Source organism: Aquarana catesbeiana, linkage group LG04 (genome assembly GCF_042186555.1).
Source record: "Aquarana catesbeiana isolate 2022-GZ linkage group LG04, ASM4218655v1, whole genome shotgun sequence".
NCBI lineage: Eukaryota > Metazoa > Chordata > Amphibia > Anura > Ranidae > Aquarana > Aquarana catesbeiana.
The window spans coordinates 199,929,074-199,953,827 of record NC_133327.1 but is presented as its reverse complement, the minus strand read 5'-3'; the positions used below and the strand labels follow the sequence as shown (position 1 = coordinate 199,953,827).

General features: G+C 43.8%; 1 protein-coding gene across 1 annotated transcript in view; it reads right to left on the bottom strand.

Annotated features, from left to right (window-relative positions):
- GFM1 (G elongation factor mitochondrial 1) overlaps positions 1 to 24,754 on the bottom strand; it is a 78,467-nt gene that overhangs the window by 11,441 nt on the left and 42,272 nt on the right. Inside the window, exons 14-16 of the mRNA XM_073626098.1 lie at positions 16,674 to 16,836; positions 11,418 to 11,562; positions 4,411 to 4,571 (exon numbers count right to left, since the gene is read on the bottom strand). Coding sequence (XP_073482199.1) covers positions 4,411 to 4,571; positions 11,418 to 11,562; positions 16,674 to 16,836 — 469 coding nt within the window. The remainder of the gene's footprint in view (positions 1 to 4,410; positions 4,572 to 11,417; positions 11,563 to 16,673; positions 16,837 to 24,754) is intronic.

Here is a 24,754-nt window from a genome sequence, read left to right as displayed (position 1 = left end):
GTCCGCAAAGTGCAGCAGCCTTCCCCCCACCCGATGGAGTGGGGGCGTCCCCTCAAAAGGAGGGCTTGGTGCTGGGTTTAGAAGAATTTTGGACCCAGGGCTTTTTCTGGCCCTGGCCTTGCAGCTTGCCCATGGTCCTAGCGCCCTGTTGGCGGCAGAACTGCCTTGGCGCTGAGACATTTGAGGAAGCAGTCCCTGAGGTTTTAAACAAGGGACGCCTGGTGCTTTTCTTCACAGGAAGTAAAGAACTCTTCCCTCCGGAAATCTTTTGGATAGATTTGTCCAAATGATCACCAAAAAAACGTTCCCCGTGAAAGGGGAAACCTGCCAATAACTTTTTACAAGGAAGCTCAGCTGACCAGTTCTTTAAGCCACAAAAGTCTGCGCATATGTACAGACAGGAGAGACAAACGAGAAACCTGCTGTATTGAACCCTTTAAGGCGTCAACAGCAAAACACTTATTTTTAGGCAGGTCATCCTCCTGGTTAGGTCTGTCAGGCCGTCTGACCTGATTCTTTACGGACTAGCAGATACCAATTGCTGCAACAGCTGACTGAATGGCTGAACTGGCAAAAGAAAAGGAAGCCTTTAATAATGACTCCAATTTCTTGTCAACAGGGTCTTTCAAGCCCTGTGCGTTACCTACCGGACAAGCTCTTGTTTAAGGAAGAGACTGCCGCATCTACGGCTGGCATGCTCCACTTTTTAACAAACTTTTCATCCATGGGATATAAAAGGGAAAACCTCTTAGGTGGAACAAAAATCCTGTCAGGATGTTCCCAATCAGCATACACCACCTGTTCTAACAAAGGGTGTAAGGGGAAGGCCTGTGTGGCCTGAGGAGGCCTCAGGGATCCCAAAGAGGACCAGGGAGGCTCAGTAACCTCTGCAAGAGGCAACTAAAAGGCAAGACTAACCATTTCGTTAAGAGTCAGGATCAAAAGCCTCTGTGATTGAGAGGCAGACACCAACTGTATATCTTCTTGTCCAGATTGCTCGGAAGCAGACTCGTCCGCCAGGCCATCCACAGAATCCTGAGCTTTAAGCTCTTCCCCATCCTTAACCAATTCCTGCTCCAGACTAGGAGGCTCCGGGGAGGGGGATCGGTCACGCTTCTTGCCACCCTGCGAGATGGAGGCAATCATGCCAGCTATCCTGTGCTCTAACATGGCTAGGGCTGAGGACAGTTCATCCTTAATGATAAAGGGTGAAGCAGCAGTGTTGACTGTAGGCACAATCCCAGATGGGCACAGTGGCTCAGATTGCCCGGAGGCCTCTGCTCCTTCAGGGGATACAACACTAGGAATACGACTAGGTTCATCAGGAACTACTGATGACATAGGTGTGCCCTTCCCTGTATCGTTAGTCCCACTCCTCTTTTTTGAAGACATTTACTAACCACAAAAAAGGGAGTACCTAGGTGTAGTATTAACACAACTCAGAAGGGAGACCTTTTAATAAGGCTCATCCTGCTAAGCACATTTAGCCTACCAACCAACACCTGGTGACTCACGTGACCCGGGTAAGGAGAAATGAACCGCTGCAAGTGCCTGGTTCAGAGCCTGCTCTGTGTCCCACGGCTGCCTTCTGGAAGCACCGCATGCTTGGCATACACAGCCTAAATAAGCTGGCAGTGCAACGGAACGTTCTGCGCTTGCGTGCGGTCCCAGTGAACAGGCGTGGCCGTATTTGCTCATGACGTGAATCTTCATGCGCTCAGATAAAGGCCACGGCGCATATGCGGTAAAGCCACGTGCGCCATGGCCGCCAAACAAACTGCTGATCCCAGCGGCGCTCTTGTGAACGCACGTCCGCCAATAGCGAACCAAGGCGAAATGGAGCACCGTCGGGCGTCATCATACAGGTAAAAAACAGCCAGACACAAGCAAAAAAGGTACACTTTGCAAACACCCACAGCTAGCCCAAAACTCCCCCGTATGGTCACCGCACACAGGTGTCCAGCCTCTAGCTAGCTTGACTGATTGTTACAATCACTGGGAAACCCCACAATAAGTAAATAAGGGGGTTTCACTTACCCGTCCAGGCGCAGGGCAGCTTAGAAACGAAGAGCCCAAACTTCACCCATCACGGCAGGTTCCTGTTACTTAAGGACCTTCAAAGACTGGGTACCCTTTTCATGTTTAGGGTGCACTCCCTTGGACCTGTAAAGCACCCTGTAGGAATGCCTTAGCGCTGTGGTAAATTAGCAAAAATATAAAAGTATATCAGCGCACGTATGTCACAAAATAAAAATGTAAATAAAAAATGAAGCAGCTGAACACCAGGGTAAACGATCAAATCCCTCTAGACAAATAATAATAAAAGGTGCAGCGCTAACTCAATGGGTGACCATACAGAGAAATATATAATATATAATAAACCGGAAGCAAAAAGAAATGTCCAACAGTAAATGTCCCAAAAAGACTGACATAAATCCACCAGAGGTGTGATGATAACAGCAGACAATGATGTGTGATACTGGAACCCTTCACCATAGATCGAATGGCCTCTCACCTGGTCCTAAAGATAATCAGGCAATGATACAAGATCGGCAGACAAGGAGATCTACATGACAAGGGACTCCTCCGGATGATCAGATGGCAGGTGGGTATCATAAGCATGTAATCACAAAAGGGACAGACATAGTGCTCTCCGTAATCAAATGTTTATTGTAAAACGAATAAAATCAGACTTACATATCAGGCACTTCACAAGTGCCAGGAAACGAACATGGACACACAGTGTGTGAGCGGTGGAGCATGCGCAGTAGCAGCGGATGACGTCACGACGTCACGTTCTAGACGCGTTGCGTCCCAGTGGGCGGGGACTTCCTCAGCAGATGAAGTCCCCGCCCACTGGGACGCAACGCGTCTAGAACGTGACGTCGTGACGTCATCCGCTGCTACTGCGCATGCTCCACCGCTCACACACTGTGTGTCCATGTTCGTTTCCTGGCACTTGTGAAGTGCCTGATATGTAAGTCTGATTTTATTCGTTTTACAATAAACATTTGATTACGGAGAGCACTATGTCTGTCCCTTTTGTGATTACATGCTTATGATACCCACCTGCCATCTGATCATCCGGAGGAGTCCCTTGTCATGTAGATCTCCTTGTCTGCCGATCTTGTATCATTGCCTGATTATCTTTAGGACCAGGTGAGAGGCCATTCGATCTATGGTGAAGGGTTCCAGTATCACACATCATTGTCTGCTGTTATCATCACACCTCTGGTGGATTTATGTCAGTCTTTTTGGGACATTTACTGTTGGACATTTCTTTTTGCTTCCGGTTTATTATATATTATATATTTCTCTGTATGGTCACCCATTGAGTTAGCGCTGCACCTTTTATTATTATTAGCGCTGTGGTGTCCAGGATTCCACTTCGTAGGGTCCCGCGCCCAGAGGCCACATTACAGGCAAAACCTTGCAGGATCTTGAGTCTTCTTTGCAAGGCTCGGGTACCATTTATCTAAGCATATAAAGCCTGTGTCAAATAGATCTGATTGGTCAATCCCTTGATTCATTTAAGAACCCTTTGTGGGACTAGTGACCTGGGGCTCAGAGAGCTCAAACAACCGTACCATCCACCTTGCAGACACTGGTAAAAAACTAAAGTGCTGTCTAAAGACCTTTGGTCTACCAGTGTCCATTCACCTGGAGATAAAGTATAACCCAGCAGGTAATGAATATTAGCCTAACTCTGTGTCCCATGATGTATGAAAAAGAAAGTACCTAATTCTGTCTTATTAGCCTCATGTAATCCCCCCATGCAGTCTGTAAAAATGCAGATGAGCAACTAAAATGGTATCAAACACTGAACAGACCTAAGGAGTTATTAGCACAGTGCAGACTTCATCATTGTGCTTCTTCTCCTTACTTTGCAGTAATTAGCTGATCAAGATTCTGGAGCAACAAGAGTTGCTTATCTGAAGGTAGTCCAAATGGAGATCACACATGGAGCGATCTGGCAGGGCTCCCTAGATGACAAGCCTGGCTGAACCAAACTAGTGAGACTGATTAGTCAGTTTATTGCTTTGTGTTCCATTGAGATTTCCCTTCACTGTCTGTCCTGTAGATGCAAAAGGAAATTAGAAGAAAAGTCTCCAAAGTGGGAAACCCCCCTCAAATAGTTGTCATATGAACAAGCGTCCACATAGGAAGATTTCCAATCACCCACAAATAGAGTCAACGGTAACATTTTGGATTTTAGATCACTTTCTGCCCCAGTGACAGTGGTCGCTAGAACAATTCTAGAGGATAAATCTCCCCAGTGGAGCACAAATAGCGATAAACATGTCAAAAGTTATATCCCTTCTCCATGAATTTTAAAACTGAAAAAAAAAAAGTTTGGTTATGAATACAGTTCTAGCTCAAAAGCTGGGAGATAAACCCATGTGTACTTACATTAGCATAGATAGTGCAGTAGTCATCTGATCCATCTTGACCCAGAATCACACCATGCCTGCGGTTAAGACCTGCAATGACTGCTCCCTGGAATTCATGTGGTGCTACAACTTCCACAGACATTATTGGTTCCAGGATAACCACAGTTGCATTCTCCAGAGCTGGGGCAAAAAAGAAAAAGATAACACATTTTGGATCAAAAATGAAAAACTACAGTAAACTTCATGTGTAATCAGAATACCTTTAATACCAAGGTCTTCTACTTATGAGGTCTCACTCACACTGGTGATTTTAGGTCCGACAGTATATTCCTGCAACTAAAATTTGCAGATTCCTGCAACTGGAATCACAAGTGTTTCCTGACAGCTGCCACAGTTTGCCTGTACCAAGCTATGAGAGTCTGACAGGAGCTGCAGCTGTCCACTGATCTTCCCATGTATCCACACATTGAGTGGTTACCTGCAGTTAGGGATGGTCCTGGATACAATCTGTCCTAGCTGCAGGTAATCGCTGGATTTGTGAATACATGGAAAGATCAGTGAACAGATGTGGCTCCTATCAGACTCTCATTTCTTTGTAAAGGCTCATCAGCTACACCTGTCCGGGAACCACCTGCGATTCCAGGCGCAAGAACCCGCAGACTCATTCGCTACCAGACCTAAAATCACCAGTGTGAATGAGGCCTCGAAGCACATAAAAATCCCAAAAGGAACAACAAAGTTGAACTAAAGTCCTGTTGAAAAAATTGTTGGGGGCTAACATTTTTCGCAAGAAACATTCATTGTCTATTTTGCCAAAAAACATTGGTCCCTCTGTGTCCCGTGATGTACTTCAAAGAAAAGGATTTTACAGGTAAGCTGTTAAAAAAATCCTATTTTCTTAATCGTACATCACGGGACACAGAGTCATAGTAGTTACTATGTGGGATGTCCCAGAGCAATGCCAACTGAAGGGAGGGAAACACAACAAAATTAGGGCGCCATGCGATCAGAGTGCTTATACTGCTGCTTGCAGCACACTGTGCCCAAAGGCGATATCCTCATGACCTTTTAAATCTACTTGATAGAACCTGGTAAATGTATGGACAGAAGACCAAGTTGCAGCCTTGCAGATTTGAGCCATGGAGCCTTGCTGATGCACTGCCCAGGAAGCACTAACAGCCCTGGTAGAGTGTGCTTTAATTTGAAAAGGTGGAATTTTCCTCTTTAAACCATAAGCTTGAACAATTACTTGTCGAATCCATTTAGAAATAGTAGATTTCGATGGTGCTCTTTTAGGACCTTCAGGCAACACAAAAAAAACATCAGTTTTCCGAATCTGAGCAGTCGCTTTCAAACAGACTTTGACAGCTCTCACGACATTAAGAGAATGTAGCGATTTTTCTTCTGCAGTACAGGGTTCTGGGAAAAATGAAGGCAGGACATATCCTGGTTTTGGAGAAAACCTGACACTACCTTCGGTAGAAAATTAGGGTGAGGACGCAATACAATCTTATCCTTGTGAATAATTAAATATGGCTCTTTACAAGAAAGAGCAGCCAACTCTGATACCCTTTTTGCAGAAGATATGGCTACCAGAAAAACTAGTTTCCTTGTCAGGAGGACCAAGGGAATCTGTCGTATCGGCTCAAAAGGCTGTTTTTGTAATGCCGACAGAACTAAATTCAAGTCCCAAGGGTTCAGGGGTGCTTTAACCAGAGGATTAAGCCGCGTTACCCCCTGAATAAAGCTACGAACCAAAGAATGCTAAGCAAGTGGTCGTTGAAAAAATACCGACAAGGCCAAAACCTGGCCTTTGTAGTACTCAAGGCTAGCTTCATTTCTAACCCCATCTGTAGAAAGTCAAGGATTCCACCTATGACGTATTTCCTGGGGTGCCAACCCCTGGATTCACACCAGGAGACATATGCCTTCCAGACTCTATAATATATGACTCTGGAGGCCGCCTTCCTTGCATTAACCAAGGTAGACACCACTGAACCTGACAGCCCAGGCTTCTTCAGAATGTGGGTCTCAATAGCCAAACCGTTAAATTTAGCGTTTGTAAGGTAGGATAGAATACCGGACCTTGCGAGAGGTCTGGACGTGGCGGTAGGGTCCATGGGACTCCTATCTCCATCTTTACGATCTCTGTATACCAAGATCTCCTGGGCCACAAGAATCACCGACTTCCTTTCCTGCTTGATCCTGCGAAGAAGTCGCGGAAGCAGAACAGGAGGGAATGCATAAATTAGTGAAAACTGGTTCCACGGGAATACCAAGGCATCTGTTCCGCATGCCAGCGGATCCTTCGTTCTTGACAAAAAGTTGTCGATCTTTTTGTTGAACCTGGATGCAAACAGATCCACGTCCGGAATTCCCCATTTTTGACATATTGTCAGAAAGATGTCGGGGTGAAGAGACCACTCCCCCGGGAACAACTGCTGGCGACTCAAGTAGTCCGCCTGCCAATTCTCTATTCCTGGAATGAAGACTGCTGATAGGCAAGGTATGTTGTCTTCTGCCCAAGTTAGGATATGATTCACCTCTTCTCGTGCCCCTTGGTGATTAATATAGGCCACTGCTGTGGCACTGTCAGATTGGATCCTGACAGGATAATTTTGTAGCCTGAGCGTCCAGGCCTTCAGGGCCAGGCGTGCTGCCCGAATCTCTAGAATATTGATGGGCAGTGTCATTTCCCTGGACCATTTCCCTTGGACAGTCGCTTCTTCCAGGACTGCTCCCCTTACCCAAAAGGCTGGCATCTGTTACCACTTTCCAGGTAACTGGCAGGAAGGATTTTCCTTTCTGCAGATTCTTGGCTATCAACCACCAACTGAGGCTTTGGCGCACCTTTGGAGATAAACGCATTGGGAAATCTTGTTCCAAGCCGATAGGATACTGTTTTGCAGTAGTCTCGAATGAAACTGAGCATAAGGAACGGCCTCGAATGAAGCCACCATCTTTCCCAAAAATCTCATGCAAAGTCGAATAGAAGGATTCTTCTTTGCTTTGACCACCTGAATCAGTTCCGTTATGGCACTGATCTTTGTCTGGGGCAAGAACACCCTCTTCTGAGCTGTATCCATGATCAGTTCCAAGTATTCCAATCTCCTTGATGGTTTTAAGGAAGATTTTTCTAGGTTGAGAATCCAACCTAGGTAATCCAGGTAGCTGAGTGTGGTGACCAAACGCTGGTCTAAGAGGGCTACCGACTGGTCTATCAAGAGCAGATTGTCTAAGTAAGCTAAACTAAGTTATACCTTGAGCCCTTAACCTGGCTAGATGAGGAGCCAGGATCTTTGTAAACACTTGAGGTGCAGTAGCTACAAACTGAAAATGAAGATTTACTATCTGGAAGCATAGATATTTCTGGTGAGCGGGAAAAATAGGTACCTGGAGGTAAGCATCCTTGATGTCGATTGACGCTAGAAGTTCTTCACCTTGTAGAATGGAGACTACTGATCGAATTGACTCCATGCAAAAAGAGCGGATATTCAGAAACCAATTTAGATCTTTGAGATCTAGAATGGGTTTTGAATAAAATCCCAATCCCTGCTCTTCCATGGGGACCACCGATATCACCTTTTGAGACAAAAGATGGTTCAATGCTTGAAAGAGAGACTTCTTTTTCCCCGGATCCCTTGGGACGTTTGATCTGAAAAAATGAGGAGATGGGGACTCTCGGAACTCTAGTTTGTACCCTAAAATTATTGGAGGAGGTCACCCATTTGTCTCGACACTCTTCCTGCGAGATCCTTGGGAACTGCAGAAGTCTTCAACCCACTCAAGCGAGCGGGGGCATCCCTTTATAAGGAGGCCTTACTATTTTATTTTGTAGGCTTCCTTCCCCAGGACCTCTTTTGTCCCTGGGGTTGACTGAGGTTTACCTCTTGAACTTGACGGTGGAGGCCATCGAGACTGCCTGGAGGCCCCTGGCACTGGAGAAGAAGCTTGTTTAAATAAAAAATGCTTATTCCTTTTCCTAACTGGCAAAAGGGAACGCTTCCCATTAGAAACTCTTTGGATGTATTTATCCAGGATCATCCCCAAACAGCCGTTCACGGCGAAAGGGAAAGCTAGCCAGGAGCTTTTTGCATGGCGCTTCGGCTGGCCAATTTTTCAACCATAATATTCTACGCATATGCACCAGCCCAAGTGTAAGATGTGAGGCCTGGAGAATAGAATCTCTCACAGCGTCTATTGCAAAACATAATGCCTCTGGTAGCTCGACCAACTCCTGGGCCTGCTGATCAGGAATAATCTTGAGCACCTGTTTAAACTGGTCTCTCAATAATTGACATACATCAATTGCTGCCAGGGCAGGCTGAGTTACTGAACCTGCCAGAGAAAAAGCGTTTAACAGGAGTTCCAACTTCTTATCCGTTGGATCCTTAAGCATTTGAGCATTGTCAACAGGACAAGTTAAACTTTTATTCAATAAAGATATAGCAGCGTCAATTGTTGGGATTTCCCGTCTTTTATTACATTTTTCCCCCATAGGATAAAGTGTTGAAAACTTTTTAGGAGGGAAAAACTGCTTATCTGGGTGATCCCACTCAGAATACATAAGGTTTCCCAGCAATGAATGGATAGGAAAAGCATAAACAGCTTAGGGAGGCTTTAGCGAACCAAAACAAGAAGTAGGCTTATCAATCGACTCAGTTAAAGGTAGCATGAATGTGGGGCGGACCAATTCAGTAGGAGATTGTACCAAAAATCTTTCCGCATTTGACCTCTCAGAAGAGGAGTCATCAGCCTGTTCCTGGTCCCCTGAGATAAATTCATCATCTCCCGCCCCTGGTTCCACCGTTTGAGGGTCCTGGGTAAAAGAAGGGGACCTATCGCGCTTAGTCCCATTCTGGGATGGGATTAAAGCTGTTATTCTCTGCTCTAACCCCAATTTGGTTGAGGAAAAAACTCTTCAGTAACAGACAGGGGCTGCAGTGTTGGAAACAGTTGCAACACCTGACGTCCCAGATGGCCAACCCTGACCAGCCATCTCAAAGCTCTCAGGGGTTCTAGAATTTTTTGAGGCTGAAGGAGTCCCTTTTGAGCCCTTTTTTGGGGTGTTTCTAGCCCCCTTCTGATCATAGCCCGATGCACAAATGCAGAGGTACTACCAGAAGAATCGCATCCACTGCTTGAGTAATAGTCCAGCCACTGCCGCTGCTATTAACGCTCAGCCTGATGCCATAAGTAAATGTGTCAATGGGAATGCCTGTGTCACCAACCTCTTACATGCCCCTCTTTGCTCTTGTGTCCCTCCGACATCTGCAGCCAGCAAAAAAGGAGCTTTTAAACATACTTCCGCACTGGGCGTTGCTGCACGCTAACGCCGTGCTAAGCCCTGCCCCCTTTCGTCACATTGCGCCCCCCTCTTTTTTCAAAAGAGGGTTTTCCAGCGCAAGCCTCCGATCCGACGGGATCAGCGTTTGTGTGGGGAGTGGGTGGCAAGGAGGAGACCTCAGACAGGCCGCCCTGCAGAGGCGGTGAAGGAAATGGAGCGGCATCGCCGATCGTTTTTGGCTTCCCCCTTTCTAAGAAGAGGGGAAGCTTGTTCCAGGTGGGGGATGATCTAGTGGAAGAAAAATTCCCCCCAATCTTACCGGAGGTCTGAGCTGCTCTCCGAAGGGAAGCCTGCTGTTTCTACTGCACAGCATGATCTCTGAGGAAAGCATGACAAGGTACGTGCTCTATACAGCCCCCAGTGGTGACTCTTAGGCATGACATTTACTTTTTTAAAGGAAACATTTCATAAGAATTTTTTTTTTTTTTAAATTCCTTAGAAACCTCCACTTACCTTTCCCGCCGCAGGGTTTTCTGTGGTAAAAACCAACAGACCCAATCTTCACCCCTCACGGTGGGCTCTGTTTCCAAACCTTCAGGAACTGGGGACCTTCAGGGAACCCATACTCCTGGACCTGTAAAGCACCCCACCAGTAAAACTTTATGGCTGAAAAAACCAAATCACTGGATCCCGGGGTCCAGCTCTCTAAAAAGAGAAGCGTTACAGGCAAAACCTTGTTTCTTCGGACGCGAGGCCAGGGTACCATTCAATTCGGCCTACAAAAGACAATTTGAATAGATTCGGTTGCATAGCTTGCCCCAGCAAAGGAATCTTCCAGCGGAGCTCAGCACAGCATATCTTTACTCATGACCAACACCTAAGGCACTGGCGAAAAAACTGAGGTACTCCTAGTAGTGGGAGGGGTTATATAGGGAGTGGACTTTCTGTCTTAGGGTGTGCCAGTGTCCATCACCTAAAGGTGGCCTATAACCCACATAGTAACTACTATGGTTCTGTGTCCTGTGATGTACGATTAAGAAAGGCATACATATATGTAATTTAATAATCTGCATGTTTGGTTCAATGAAGTGATGCAATACTGAAGCAAAGAAAACCGGTGTCAACATTACTAAATTTGGTACCATGTATATTTAGAACAGCCCACTGTTTTTTTTGTTTGTTTTTTTTTAAAAAAAGAACATAATTGCTTCAGCTTAAAAGAAATATAAACATTTGCTAATACCAAAAACAGCCAAATTATTCCATATGCATATATATTTGCATCAAATATGATGAACCCTCTAGCATTGAATTATATTGTAATTGTACTGCCTCCCTTTATTTAGTAAAGTGCTGTGCAAACTGTTTTAAGGAGAAAGTCTGCGACTCATAAATATATTCCTATCACCAAAGCTGAATATGGCTGGATATGACTGGATACCGCACAGTTGCTGTGCATGCAGAACCAAACAAGAGCACAGATTACATTTTTTGTCAAACATTCAGACTGCCAATCAGCATATGCCATTGGGCAGGGCCTTGCTTTTTTGGGGCTGTGAAAATGATCTGGCGGCTTTGTAATCTTGTCTACATCCTTGTGCTCATTTTACCCCTTGTTGCCATTATGCATTCAACATACCACTGGCCACCTTTGAGAGGGACAGCCAAGATGCATAAGAAATTTCGTAGACAGTCATAAGGTTGACTGAGAAGAAATAGCCAATAGGAACAAACATTACCTTGTTTTAGGGCTCCTTCAGCTGCTCTCATGAAGGAGAATTCATTGGAATCCACCATGTGATTAGCACCATCTTCCAGGACAAATCGTAAGCCAGAAATCCTGTGTCCAGTCAGAGGACCCTTTTCACAAGCATCACGAAAACCCTGCAACAAACAAATTGCCAGCGTAATATAAAGAACATGCTGATAAAATATTTACAAATGTGAAAATCTAAGTATTAAATTGAAAAGCAGTCAGTGACAAGGCTGAATTCCCAATACACCATTTGCAAGGACATTATATGTTCTTCATGCGTTTGTGTGGGATTTACTGCAGATGTTCCAGTTTACTCCCACAATCCATAAACTGGTAATAAATGTCCATACAGGACTGAGATAAGTACATTAAACTGTAGTTCCTTCCGGGACAAACACTGATGTGAACATTAACACACATACACACAGGTATTAGTACTAGGTGATTTTATGTAATGTTATCAAATGACTAAAGAAAAAGGAAAAAAAGAAAAAAGAAAAGTGTATCCCATTGAAAATTGTGCAGCAAGCTCCCCCTGGGGGTACTACTTTCATTTTTCCGAATCCCTTTAGGCTGCTTCCTATGTTTCACAAACATCATATAGCTTAACTGAACTCTTGCTATCTGAAGATTTAGAACTCCTTCAGGACCAAACTATTTTACAGTCGAGAAATTTGCTATTATTGTTAACATGTCTGCTTCCTAAATGGAGTTAAGATTGTCTTTTTGTTTTTGCAGCACCTAAAGTGATTGTAAAGGATCACCTTGTAAAACAACATTTAGTTTAAAATGAAAGGCAAAACATTTTTGTACAGATATAAAAAAACATTATAAATATATTTTCCCTTTTTTTATAAGTGATCAAATTCCTCTGTTGAGGAAGGAGTAGCAGCAGGACACTGAGCTTCCCAGTGAATGGCTGTGCAGTGGGGGCGTGTCAAGACAAGTTTGATCATTGGAGGAGAGCAGGTTGAGTTCCCAGCATAGCTAGAGAACTGATCACGATGTGTTCTGCTTAGTGTGGGCAGTTTTAATAGGAAAGCAGAGGGACTGGCATGATCACCAGGGATTTCACATAAAGGAAGCAATACAAAGAAAACAGAAGACCTTCTCCTACAAGTACATGGTACAGCAGGCACATATCAGGAATATGAAGTGTTAAGGTAACAAATGCTTTATCCCTAATTGTTCCTAAAAGCAATGTCTTTTTGTTATTCCAGCAAAAACAAAAAGAAAATGTTTTGGCAGACCAGTGGCCCCCAGTACTTATGCCTCAACCACAGTCTCCTGGCCTTTTTTCCACCTGTTTGTTTCAAGACTTTCAAAATAAAACCCAGAATAAATCATGCTCCTTTTTTCTGTTAGCCCTTTTTAAAGCCAAAGATCTGAAACTTCTAAAACATTTTTCCTAAGGCCCCTTTCACACATGCGGATCCCGGGAGGATCCATTTTTGGACACCTGCTTGCTCAGCGGGGATCGCTCCGCTGATCTCCGCTGAGGCGGCAGATGACTAGTCCGTCTCTGCACACTGTGCAGAAACGGACCGGTCAGATCTCCGCCTTCCTCTATGGGGTGAATCGGATGAAAATGGACCGTCTATCCGTTTTCATCCGATCAGATGGCGGATGGAAAAATAGGGTTTTCCTCCGTCACCAGTTTCGGAGCATAGCGGAGACTGATGTCATCGGATGTCAGTGGATGTTCATCCGCTATCCCATAGGGATACATGTATGTCCGTTTTTCATACGAAAACAAATGGATGAAAAACGGTCATATGGTCCGCCCGTGTGAAAGGGGCCTTAGTGTTTAGATGCACAAGTGTAATGTATTGTGCTGCTCTTCATTTAAACAATTGACCACTAGGTACAACCCCCTTCCAAACCAATTTTCAGCTTTCGGTGCTCTCACATTTTGAATGACAATTATTCAGTCATGCAACACTGTACCTATATGAAATGTTTGTCCTTTTTTTCCCCACAAATAGAGCCTTCTTTTGGTGGTATTTAATCACCGCTGCTTTTTTTTTTTTTTTTTTTTTGCGCTATAAAAGAAAAAAGACTGAAAATTCTGTAAAAAAAAAAATGTATTTTTCTTTGTTTCCGTTATAAAATTTTTCTTCATAAATTTTGGCCAAAATTTATACTGCTACATATCTTTGGTAAAAATAACCCAAATCGGTGTATATTATTTGGTCTGCGTGAAAGTTATAGAGTCCACAAGCTATGGTGCCAATCTCTGAAAATTGATCACACCTGAAGTACTGACGGCCCATCTCATTTCTTGAGACCCTGAAATGCCAGGACAGTACAAATACCTCCCAAATGACCCCTTTTTGGAACATAGACATTCCAAGGTGTTTAGAAAGAGGCATGGTGAGTTTTTTGAAGTTGTCATTTTTTCCCACAATTCTTTGCAAAATCAAGATTTTTTTTTTCTTTCACAAAATTGTCATATTAGAAGGTTATTTCTCACACACAGCATATGCATACCACAAATTACACCCAAAAACACATTCTGTTATTCCTGCCGAGTATGGCGATACCACATGTGTGAGACTTTTACGCAGCTTGGCCACATAGAGAGGCCCAACATGCAGGGAGCACCTTCAGGCGTTCTGGAGCATAAATTACACATCGGATTTCCAGACTACCTCTTGTACTTTTGAAGGCCCTGGAGCACCAGGACAATGGAAACACCCCAAAAATTACCCCATTTTGGAAAGAAAACACCCCAACGTATAATCTATGAGGCATAATGAGTCTTTTGAACATGTTATTTTTTTCTACAATTTTTTGGAAAATGTTGAAAGAAAATGAAAACGCAATTTTTTAACACAAAGTTGTCCATTTATATAATATTTCTAAACACATAGCAAGTACATACCAAAAATGACACCCCAAAATAGATTCTCCTACTCCTTCTGAGTATGCCATACCACATGTGGGAGACTTTTCCACAGCCTGGCCACATACAGAGGCCGAGTACGGCCGAGTATGGCCGAGTATGGCTGAGCACGGCTGGGTATGGCTGAGCATGGCTGGGTACGGCCGAGTATGGCTGAGCATGGCTGGGTACGGCCGAGTACGGCTCAGTATGGCTGGGTACGGCTGAGCATGGCTGGGTACAGCTGAGCATGGTTGGGTACGGCTGAGCATGGCTGTGTATGGCTGAGCATGGCTGTGTATGGCTGAGCATGGCTGGGTATGGCTGAGCATGGCTGGGTACGGCTCAGTATGGCTGGGTATCGCTGAGTATGGCTAGGTACGGCTGGGTACGGCTGAGTATGGCTGGGGGTGGATGGGATGGCTGAGTATTGCCGAGTATGGATGGCTGAGCACGGATGGGTGGATAAGTATGACAGAGGGATGGCTGAGCATGGATGTCTGAGTATGGATGAGTGTGGATGGCGGGATGGCTGAGTGTGGATGGCGGGATGGCTGAGTGTGGATGGCTAATACAGAGGGATGGATGGCTGGATGAGTGCTGCAGTTGTCACTGAGCAGCGATGTGGGCACTACACATCCAGCCCACAGCGCTGCTGCATCCGTTCTCTCCTCTCACACTGTATGGAGAGGGGAGAGAAGAACCGGACATGACACCGGTTTGTTTACATGTGATCGCTCCATCATTTGACGGAGCGATCACGTGGTAAACGGCTGCTGTCAGCGGCCATTTACCGTGATCCGTGATGCGCCGGGTCCTCTGGACCCGGCGGTCACGGATACTCCCACGTGCGCGATTATGGGAGGACGTCAATGTACTCCCTCCCAGAGTTATCGAGCCGCACTGTAGCCGTCATTCATCATAGTGCGGTCGGCAAGTGGTTAAAGAAGCATTGACACGTGCATACAATCCACATTCACCTCTATAGTGAAAGCGAGCTGTAAACATGCAGAATGGGTCATTGCAGGCATAACTGAAAAGATACAAATCTACTGCTGGAACCCATATCTGGTGTGTACAGTAGACACAGATTGTTATACAAGTGTGCCCGATTCCCAGATAGCATTGGTTGTCAAAAAAAAAAAAAAAAGCAAGCCTGTCAAGGTGCATCTATTTACCAGTCAGTGTTCATGATATCTCTCTGTTCCCCTGAGATACACACAGGCATGACTGGTAGACCTGTTTAACTCCTTCAAGATTTTACTTTATGGCTTATCACTCCTTGCAGCACTGAAGGATCACTGCAATGCATGTGACAGCTGTCATGATTATCCTCTTGCTTCCATACTATGAGTCACTGAACTGGAACAAGTATGCAGATACACATTTTCACACTTGTTCTGGGTCATTGTCTCAAAGTATTAAAGAACGCAGATCATTCTAACAGGCAGTAAAAGGAGATTGGTATAAGGGCTTCTTATTTCTCTCATAACAGGTTTACCTGAACTTCCCTGATAAGTGTGTCTTTCATTATTATATCAATGGACTGTAAGCACTTTTGAACAGATAACCCAAGAAGAGGGTAAAGATTCACTTTAAAGTGTTTTTTACCCCAACATTTCATATTCCTGATATGTGCCTGCATGTACATGTACTTGTATTAGAAAGTATCCTGTTCCCTTTGTATTGCTTTCTTTGTGTGAAATCCCTGGTGTACCTGCCAGTCCCTCTGCTTTCCTTTTAAAAACTGACCACATTAAGCAGGAGAGCACACCGTGGTCAGTTCTTTAGCTGTGCTGGGAACTCAGCCTGCTCTCCTCCAATGATCAGACTAGTCCTGGCACACCTCCCCTGCACAGCCTCTCACTGGGAAGATCAGTGGCTGCTGTGTCTCCTCCACCAGCTCTTATGCAGCTAATACTGTAACAGAGGGAATGTGATCATTTATTAAAAAAAAAGTATTTATAATGTTTTTAAATCTATACACAAATGTTTTGTCTTTCACTTTTATTTTAAAGCGATTGTAAAGGTTTTTTTTTTGTTTCTTTTAAATAAGAAACATGTTATACTTCCAATGAGGACCCGAGACACTGGCTGGAGCTCGTTGCTGGAATGATCGGGTTCAGGTGAGAAAAAGGGGGTTCTGGGGGGAAGCTGCAGCACAGAAGGTTTTTCACCTTAATACATAGAATGCAATAAGGTGAAAAACCTTGAGACTTTACATCTCCTTTAAAAATGAATGGGTTGTTTTACAAGGTGATTGCTTACAATCACTTTAAGGTAATAATATATACTGTAATGCCAAGAAATCACATTGTACACTAGGTAAACATACTTGTATCACAATGCACTTACTTTCTCCACAGCTGGGACAAACTGTTTGGGGACATTTGTTCCTACTGTTACATCTTCAAATTCCAATTTTGTGTTATTTTCGGGATCAAGAGGCTCAATATAACCAATGACCTTACCATACTGGCCTGCACCACCTGACTGCTTTTTATGGGTGTAGTCAAACCTGCACGACAAAAATAAAATAAAAATCAATAATGTAAAGCTAAAACTGCATATACCAAATACTATACACAGGTGATAGTGTATAAAAAGTGGTTTTAGAAAAAAAACATTTTCAAATTTGACTTAGGCATTCTTTAAATAGCATGTTAAGGCAGATGAAAATAAACCCCTTAGTAAATTTTTAATATAGATAAGCATATGTGCGGTGCTTTAAATACATATTCTTACTAGTCTTCCTCTATATACATCAACAAACAAAACAAAAAAGTCACTATTACATCAGCAAATATTATAATGTGCACCCCTTATAAGTGAGTAAGGATATATGCGACTTGTGACACAAGAAAACTTCATAAGCATTTAGTGCAATTCCTACACTCCATAGATACATTTTTTGTCTAACACTTCTTCTGGTGAATAACAGCTTCTGTGCAGGTGTTTAAACAATACCTGGATGATAGATAGCCTTTTCCCAAAACACCAACTCCAAAAGTTCTAACTTTTTATATGCTCGCCGGACCAGAGACCTCTTTATCGCAGGAGGTCAAGATAAGCCTAAATGGGGAAACCCTACCTCCAGCCTCAGGATTGATCATACCTTACTGGCCACCAGCATGTCAGCAAGCCTTCAAACACCCTATGGCAGTGATGGCAAACCTTGGCACCCCAGATGTTTTGGCACTACATTTTCCATGATGCTCAAGTACTCTGGAAAGTAGTTGAGTATCATGGGAAATTTAGTTACAAAACATCTGGGGTGCCAAAGTTCACCATCACTGCCTAGGGTATCTCTTTTATAGGAGCCCCTTTAGCAAGAAATCACAAAAGACATCTAGGGGGTTATTTACCAAAGCTGGAGAGTGCTACCATGCACAACTGCACCAGATTCTATGTGCACCAGTTTTAGAAAATCTGCCCCATTTTGAATTTAGAAGCCAGGTTTGTTTTGACTGATAAGGCTTTATTTTCGGCGACAGAGATAGCCAACCGTTGATCTCTAAAAGGGGAATCTGATTTAATGGGGGGGGTTTGGTCTCTAAGGAACTCTGATGGGGGGGGTCTCTATGCAGCCTGTCCTAAAACTGCATAACGCATCAGGCAGGGAATACCTATTGCTGGGACAATGAGATCAGAATCATACATTCCTGTCACACAGTGTCCCCACTCCCTCTCCTCATACATTCCTCTTACACAGTGGTCCCCCCTCCTCATACAGTCCTCTCACACAGTGTCCCCCCTCCTCTGTTCCTGTTGGTAGGGTTCCTGGGCCCCACCTCGGGCTGGACTCTCTGTAGGGCTCAGCCAGGTCACTCTCAGCCATCGCGCAGAGCCGGGGCTCACTGTCAGCTCCTCCACGCGACCTCCTCGCCAACTTCCTGGCCAACCAATCGGAGAAGCTGCTGTCCCCAGCTCGCCTCCCAATTGGGGGAGGGTCAACAGGGGATGGGAAGCTTCGGCCAATGGAGAGGCGAGAGGCTGACAGGCTGCCCAATCATTGCTCCACCACACAAGATAGGCATGTGATACGCAGCCATTGGAGAGAAGGCAAGGAGCTCAGTGGGCGGCTGCCTGAGGAGTTGCTCGTGCCTGGTGCCACTACAAGAGGTGGGTGGGCTGGCAGGAGCCTGGGGGCCAGGACCTGATTTCTGGTCGCCGTGGCGACCTGGCGCCTGGGCTTTGTCGAGCTCTGTCCTAGTCACTCAATTTTCATTAAAAGCAAGCAGTGAACACACTCACATTACAATAGATGAATTTTCTTAAAAACAGGTTAAACTACAACATCAATAACTGCCTGACAGGTACCACTCTATTCATATTCTGGCTATTAGCAATCCACATAGAGCAGACCTGAACAGATGTGATGACATCGTGAGGGAAAGCTCCACTTTATTAGATACGTCCCCAGAGTCGGACTTTATCAGAGGATTTTGCGTAGTCAATGAGGTCCACACTGATGTGGGGGCTTAACTGTCAGCTGGTGTGCTTAGTTTGGGTTCGATGTGTCATATTTGTAGATAAGAAAAACGTATTGTTTGTGGGAGTAGTATTAAATGCTCAAGCTTTTTTTCAAGAATAGATTCTATTCACCCTATCAAACATTTGCCAGCACATCATTTATTGTGTACTGGGGCACAAACGCTTACTTTATTCACTATACACTGCTGCCAGGTCCAGGTTCCTAGTGCAGCTTCCCTAAACTTCCTGTTGGGAAGTGCGTGTACTGAATATCAGGAGACAAAGGAACAGTGCAGGCACCAGCTTAGAGGAAAGGAGTGGCTTGCTGTGGGGCTGTGTGTCTGCATTGAAGCACACAGCCGGTTGGGTGCAAGCATGCAAGTCTGGCTTTATAAGGTTCTGAAGGAGCCATCCTTAACATAAATATTGCAGCCAGCACTTGTTGGACCATTTTATTCAGGTAGAAACAAAAACTACAACATCAAGGAGCAGTATACTGTGCCCTTGTAAGTTAATTCTATAGCATTTGAAATAGATATTAGGCATATATTTTGTAAAATCTTAAAATTGTTGCAGCCGTTGAAAAAGTTGAAGGGCTGGTTCACACCCCAAAAAAAACGCACACTACAGTTCCGTTTTGGATGCGTTTTTGCATGCGCGTTTTAAATGCGTTTTTGAAAAGTTTCCAGACGCATTCCAGATGCTTTTTCTTCCTGTTTTTTCTCCACTATACTATACTATACTGTTAGGAGATTGTGACTGGCTCTCTAAGGAGCCGATTCACATCTCCAGGGTGGCTCGCACAGAAACGCTGTGTGTCTTTGGTTCCGTTTCAGGACCAAATTCAGGCAAAGATTAGTCCCTGAAACGTGCCTGTGTGATCCGTGGCCATCTTATTTGTGAACCGAGCCTCAAGTGGTAGTACAGGCCATATATTTATGTTTTGCCTATAATAAGGCTTACCTATAGGTACTGTAAATATCTCCTAAACTTGCACCATTTAGGAGAGATTTACTTGTGCAGCCGCCGCTGATGTCACCAGCGCATGCGCTCTGAAGGAACGACATACCCGTGCCATAAACAGTGACTCCAGCGTGCACTGCATGGAATTGATGACATCGCAGCTTGGCCAGTCAAAGGACCAGAGCCCGTGAACCCAGGAGGAAGACCGGGTGAAGATGGAAGCGCTGTGAGCGGTGGCAGCACACCACTGGAAGGCTTCTTTCTAAGGTAAGTTTCACATAATGTGCTAGTATGCACATTTTTCAGGGAAACCTTTTTTATCTTCTTCTTTTTAGTTTCAATTTACTACAGCTTTAAGTGTATTAGCTATCTGATTTCTAGGAGAAGTCCAGCCTGATATAGGTATTAAAAAAATATATATTCTTTTGTGTGAGAAATAAGTAGACTGCTGCAGCTGACCTACTGCAAATACTAGTTATCTTGCTTCAATTGCTCAAGTTCTCTGGATTCAGTACTCAGTCATTTATATTAACTTAAAGTGTAAGTTCACCTTTACTGAAATAAATCTGTAAGGTGAACTTACACAGGCCCCCTCCCCGGTCCCACTGACCATGGCGAACTCTCGTTCCAAGTCCTGGTAGATCTGCATCAGGGGTCCAGGGCTTCGAAATCGCCTTGGCATCCACGCGTCTTCTCCATAGCTGACAGGACGGGCTGCTGATTGGTCGGCGGCGCCCATGTGACGGGGCTGACCAATTAGAATCCTCCGAAACGTCCCTCCTGGCAAGGTACGTTTTGGACATTCAGCTGAGGGGATTTCTAAGCCCCGGACTCCTGAAGCGGATATACGGGGGCTTTGAACGGGAGATTGCCACGGTCCAGTTCAGCGGGACCGGGAGGGATTTTTGCAGATTTTTCTGTAAAGGTGAACTTAACCTTTAAGAACAAAAAAAAAAAATAAAAAAATGACCCCAAAGCCTTATGTGTTCCTTTTACACCCATAGGAACTAATGGAAGACAGGACAGTGCCTCTAAAATAAAAGTTCCAAAGGCAAAAGCAGTGTTTGTGCAATTTATTCCCTATACAGTGATAAAGTGCTGTTTAAATTGCACAAAGGCTGCTTTTGCCTTTGGAACTTTTATTTTAGAGACAGTTATTTAAAAGTGTATTTCAGTACACTGACAATGATTTTTCTTACATAGGTTGTACACCATGGGTGATGTGATATTTTGTTTATGATTTGGTGCAATGTAAGAGGAAGGTGTATTGTAGTACGGCTATGGTAACAACTTTTCTGCACCTTTTTAATATATTGCGTGTAGTCCCAACAAAGGGACCTTGGTCGAGACTCGGGAGATTGCCGTGGTCCAGGTCAGCGGGACCAGGGGGCGAGGAGGGAGTCCAGTGTAAGTTCACCTTACAGATAACGTTTCTTCAGGAGGAGGGGGGGATGTATTGTAGTACACTTAAAAATTTTTCCGGCATTTACTTAATTTTTTTGGATGTGTTTGGTATTCTTATCTGATATCTAATGTATTTATTTTTTCAAGCTAGTTTTTAGAAAGAGGGAGGTGTATTATAGTATGCCCATAGTGCCACACACATAATTTTTGCTTTTTGCACGTTTGAGCCACTCAAGTGGTAGGGGGACAGGTGTGGATTCTTTAGGTGATCGTTTTTTTTTTTCGATTTTTGATATGCTTTGTAGCACAGGAATTTCACTTACCTGTACCTCATTGAATGTAGAATGAAAGGGTTAGCAGCAGTAGTAGTAGTTGATAAACGGTGAGCAGTTTTATCAGATTGTGGGATCTTTTTGTAAAGGTGGCCATAGATGGATCATAATTTGCCTATTTCAGCAGGGACCAGCCAAATTTCGATCCATTTGTGCCCAGTGCAGATGAACAGAAGTCGATCTACTGGCTGACTGCTGTTCAACAGCCCTGTCGAATAAAAAAGACACTTGATCAGCGGCTGCAGTGCTGACCTGTGTATTCTGACAGCGGGACAGCCTCCCCAATGTCAGAATACATTAGTGCGGTAGCGAGGATTCCCACATGTAACTTGAATGTGTGGATTGGGGAATATTTCCAGTGTTTCTTTTGTTCAGCCAGCCGGTTGAAGAAATAAAAAAAAAAAACTGGACCATAAATGATCAGCTTTACCTTTTTACCCTCTTGTCTCATTTCCATGCTGTCTCTACGCTACATGTATATTAACCCTTCATGTCCCCTATTCTGCACACTGACCTCATCATCTCCATCATATTGCTGTGGGCGACCTGTAAGTTAACCCCTTCACCTCCTTCTGTGTACGACCTGTATTCTAGTGCACCATTACCAAGCTCCATGTTTTAATCCCTCTCAATACCAGCATGTCTTCTCATTTCCAAAAAAAAAAGTAGCAAAAACGTGATCACCTTTGGTTGCGCTTGTACTATCCTAGTACTGTAATATATACACAGAAAGTAAGAAGCATGTTTTTCCCCATTTTTTGTTTCCGTTATATAGTACAAATTAAAGACCCGTCATTATAAAATACCACCAGCTCTACCTATCTCAAAAAAATAATACCGCATTAAAGCGGAGTTCCACCCATTTTATGCACTCTCTCTCAGTGGTATCCCCTTAGCTCATCCTTTTTTCAATGCAATTTTATTTATGTTTTGCTAAATGGAAATCCCTTTTATTTTCTTCTTTATCCTGCACTTCTGGCAGTCCCCGCCTAGGCGATTTGCAAGGGGTTCCTGGGATAGCAGTATCACGTAACCCAGGAGTCCTTGTGAATCGCTTACTGACGAAATCTAGCGTTATTTGCAGACAGGAAAGAAGGAGAGCCGCGCAGAGTCATTACTGCGCATGCACGAGATTGGGAGGTGCATGCTGGGTAGCCAGCTGCATGGAAATAGAATGGAATGAAGACAGGAGGGATTCAGATGCCCACAACATGAAACCTGTCTGCTTCCGAGATCTGTAAGTAATAAACTTTTTTTTTTTTAAAGAAAGTAAAAGTGCAACACATATGACATGTTGTAAATGTTCATGTACATGTTTGGAGAAACACAGAGCAGTCAAAAAATAAAAAATAAAGTGTTTGGGGGACTGGAACTCCGCTTTAAACTGGTACAGTGTTGTATGAGTTATCCTCAGTGAAACTATCACAGCACTGAAGGTCAGAGACTCAAAGTACAGAAGCCTTTGTAACTAGTATTATAAGAAGGAATGAGATAGCTACCTACATATCCCTTTGGTTCAAAGCAGGAGGAGGAAATCTCCAATTTTTAATCAGCTAAAGCACATGAAGGCTCCAATACTGGCAGCTTGCTATAATTTAATGAAGTAGATAGAATGGGGTAGATGGCGCTACCTATACTTGGGGGAGTAATTCTCCCCGTTTACACAAAAAAAGTGTGCACCTCACACATTACAATGCTTACATAAACAAAAAGTGATAGTGCAATAGTGATAACCCCCTAAAATATATAAAGTGCAATCAATCAGATCAATTAATAATATATAAATAAGTGACCAGGAAAAAACTAATGATATGTATAAAAAATGCAACCAATCAAATCAATTAATAATATAAGTGATCAAGAAAAAATAAAAAATATAAAAATATATATATATATATATATATATATATATATATATATATATATATATATATATATATATATATATATATATATATATATAAATGAAAAAACAATGGTGTACTAAATCATGAATAATTCCCAACTTTCATCAAAAAATATGAAAAAATATGAAAAACGTGTATAGAAAGGATGTATCACAAACAAGTCCAAGTGATAAAACGTCCCAAAAAGCAGTGTTAGTAAAAAACGGTGAAGCTCCAAAATGGCGAAGTGTTCAAACGATCAAGTGACTCTTGTGCTCAATCAGATCAAGAGACTCATATGCTCCCCCTTGTGGATCCTGACTCCCCAGCTCCTGGTACCCCTGCAGGGGCGGTAGGCATGTATGGATAATCATGGGTGGTCTCCTTTAATGGCTTTACCAGTGGTATGTTCTTGCAACCCCTACACCTGATCAGGACGTCCAACCCGGTCATCCGCTCAGCACATCACCCATCACCATATCCAGGAAATGATTCAGCAGCTCCTCAGGACTAAGTCTTCCAACTCCAGCACCTTCCCGGACACGTCCCCCTCCCCCGCCCTCTGTCTGCTCTGCTTTCGGTTTCCTGATAAAGGAGGCATGTCCAGTCTGCTGTACGGAGGAGATGGGTGTGTTCCAACTACCAAGCAAAATGGCGTGTCCCTACTCTGACAGCGGAATCAGAGCCGGGGCCTGAGGAGCTGCTGAATCATTTCCTGGATACGGAGATGGGTGATGTGCTGAGCGGATGACCGGGTTGGACGCCCTGATCAGGTGTAGTGATTGCAAGAACATACCACTGGTAAGGCCTTCAAAGGCGACCACCCATGATTATCCATATATGCCTACCACCCTTGCAGGGGTACCAGGAGCTGGTGAGTGGGAACCCACAAGGGGGAGCATACGAGTCACTTGATCTGATTGAGCACAAGAGTCACTTGATCGTTTGAACACTTCGCCATCTTTTTTTGATGCAAGTTGGGAATTATTCATGATTTAATACATCATTGTTTTTTAATTTTCATATATATTAATTTTTATATTTTTTCTTGATCACTTATATTATTAATTGATTTGATTGGTTGCATGTTTTATACATATCATTAGTTTTTTCCTGGTCACTTATTTATATATTATTAATTGATCTGATTGATTGCACTTTATATATTTTAGGGGGTTATCACTATTGCACTATCACTTTTTGTTTATGTAAGCATTGTAATGTGTGAGGTGCACACTTTTTTTGTGTAAACAGGGAGAATTATTTCCCCAAGTATAGGTAGCGCCATCTACCCCATTCTATCTACTTCATTTATTAGCTCCCTAGGGGGTCTATTAGGGGAGGCTGCACACCTTTTTATCCTAAGCGCAGAGTCTCG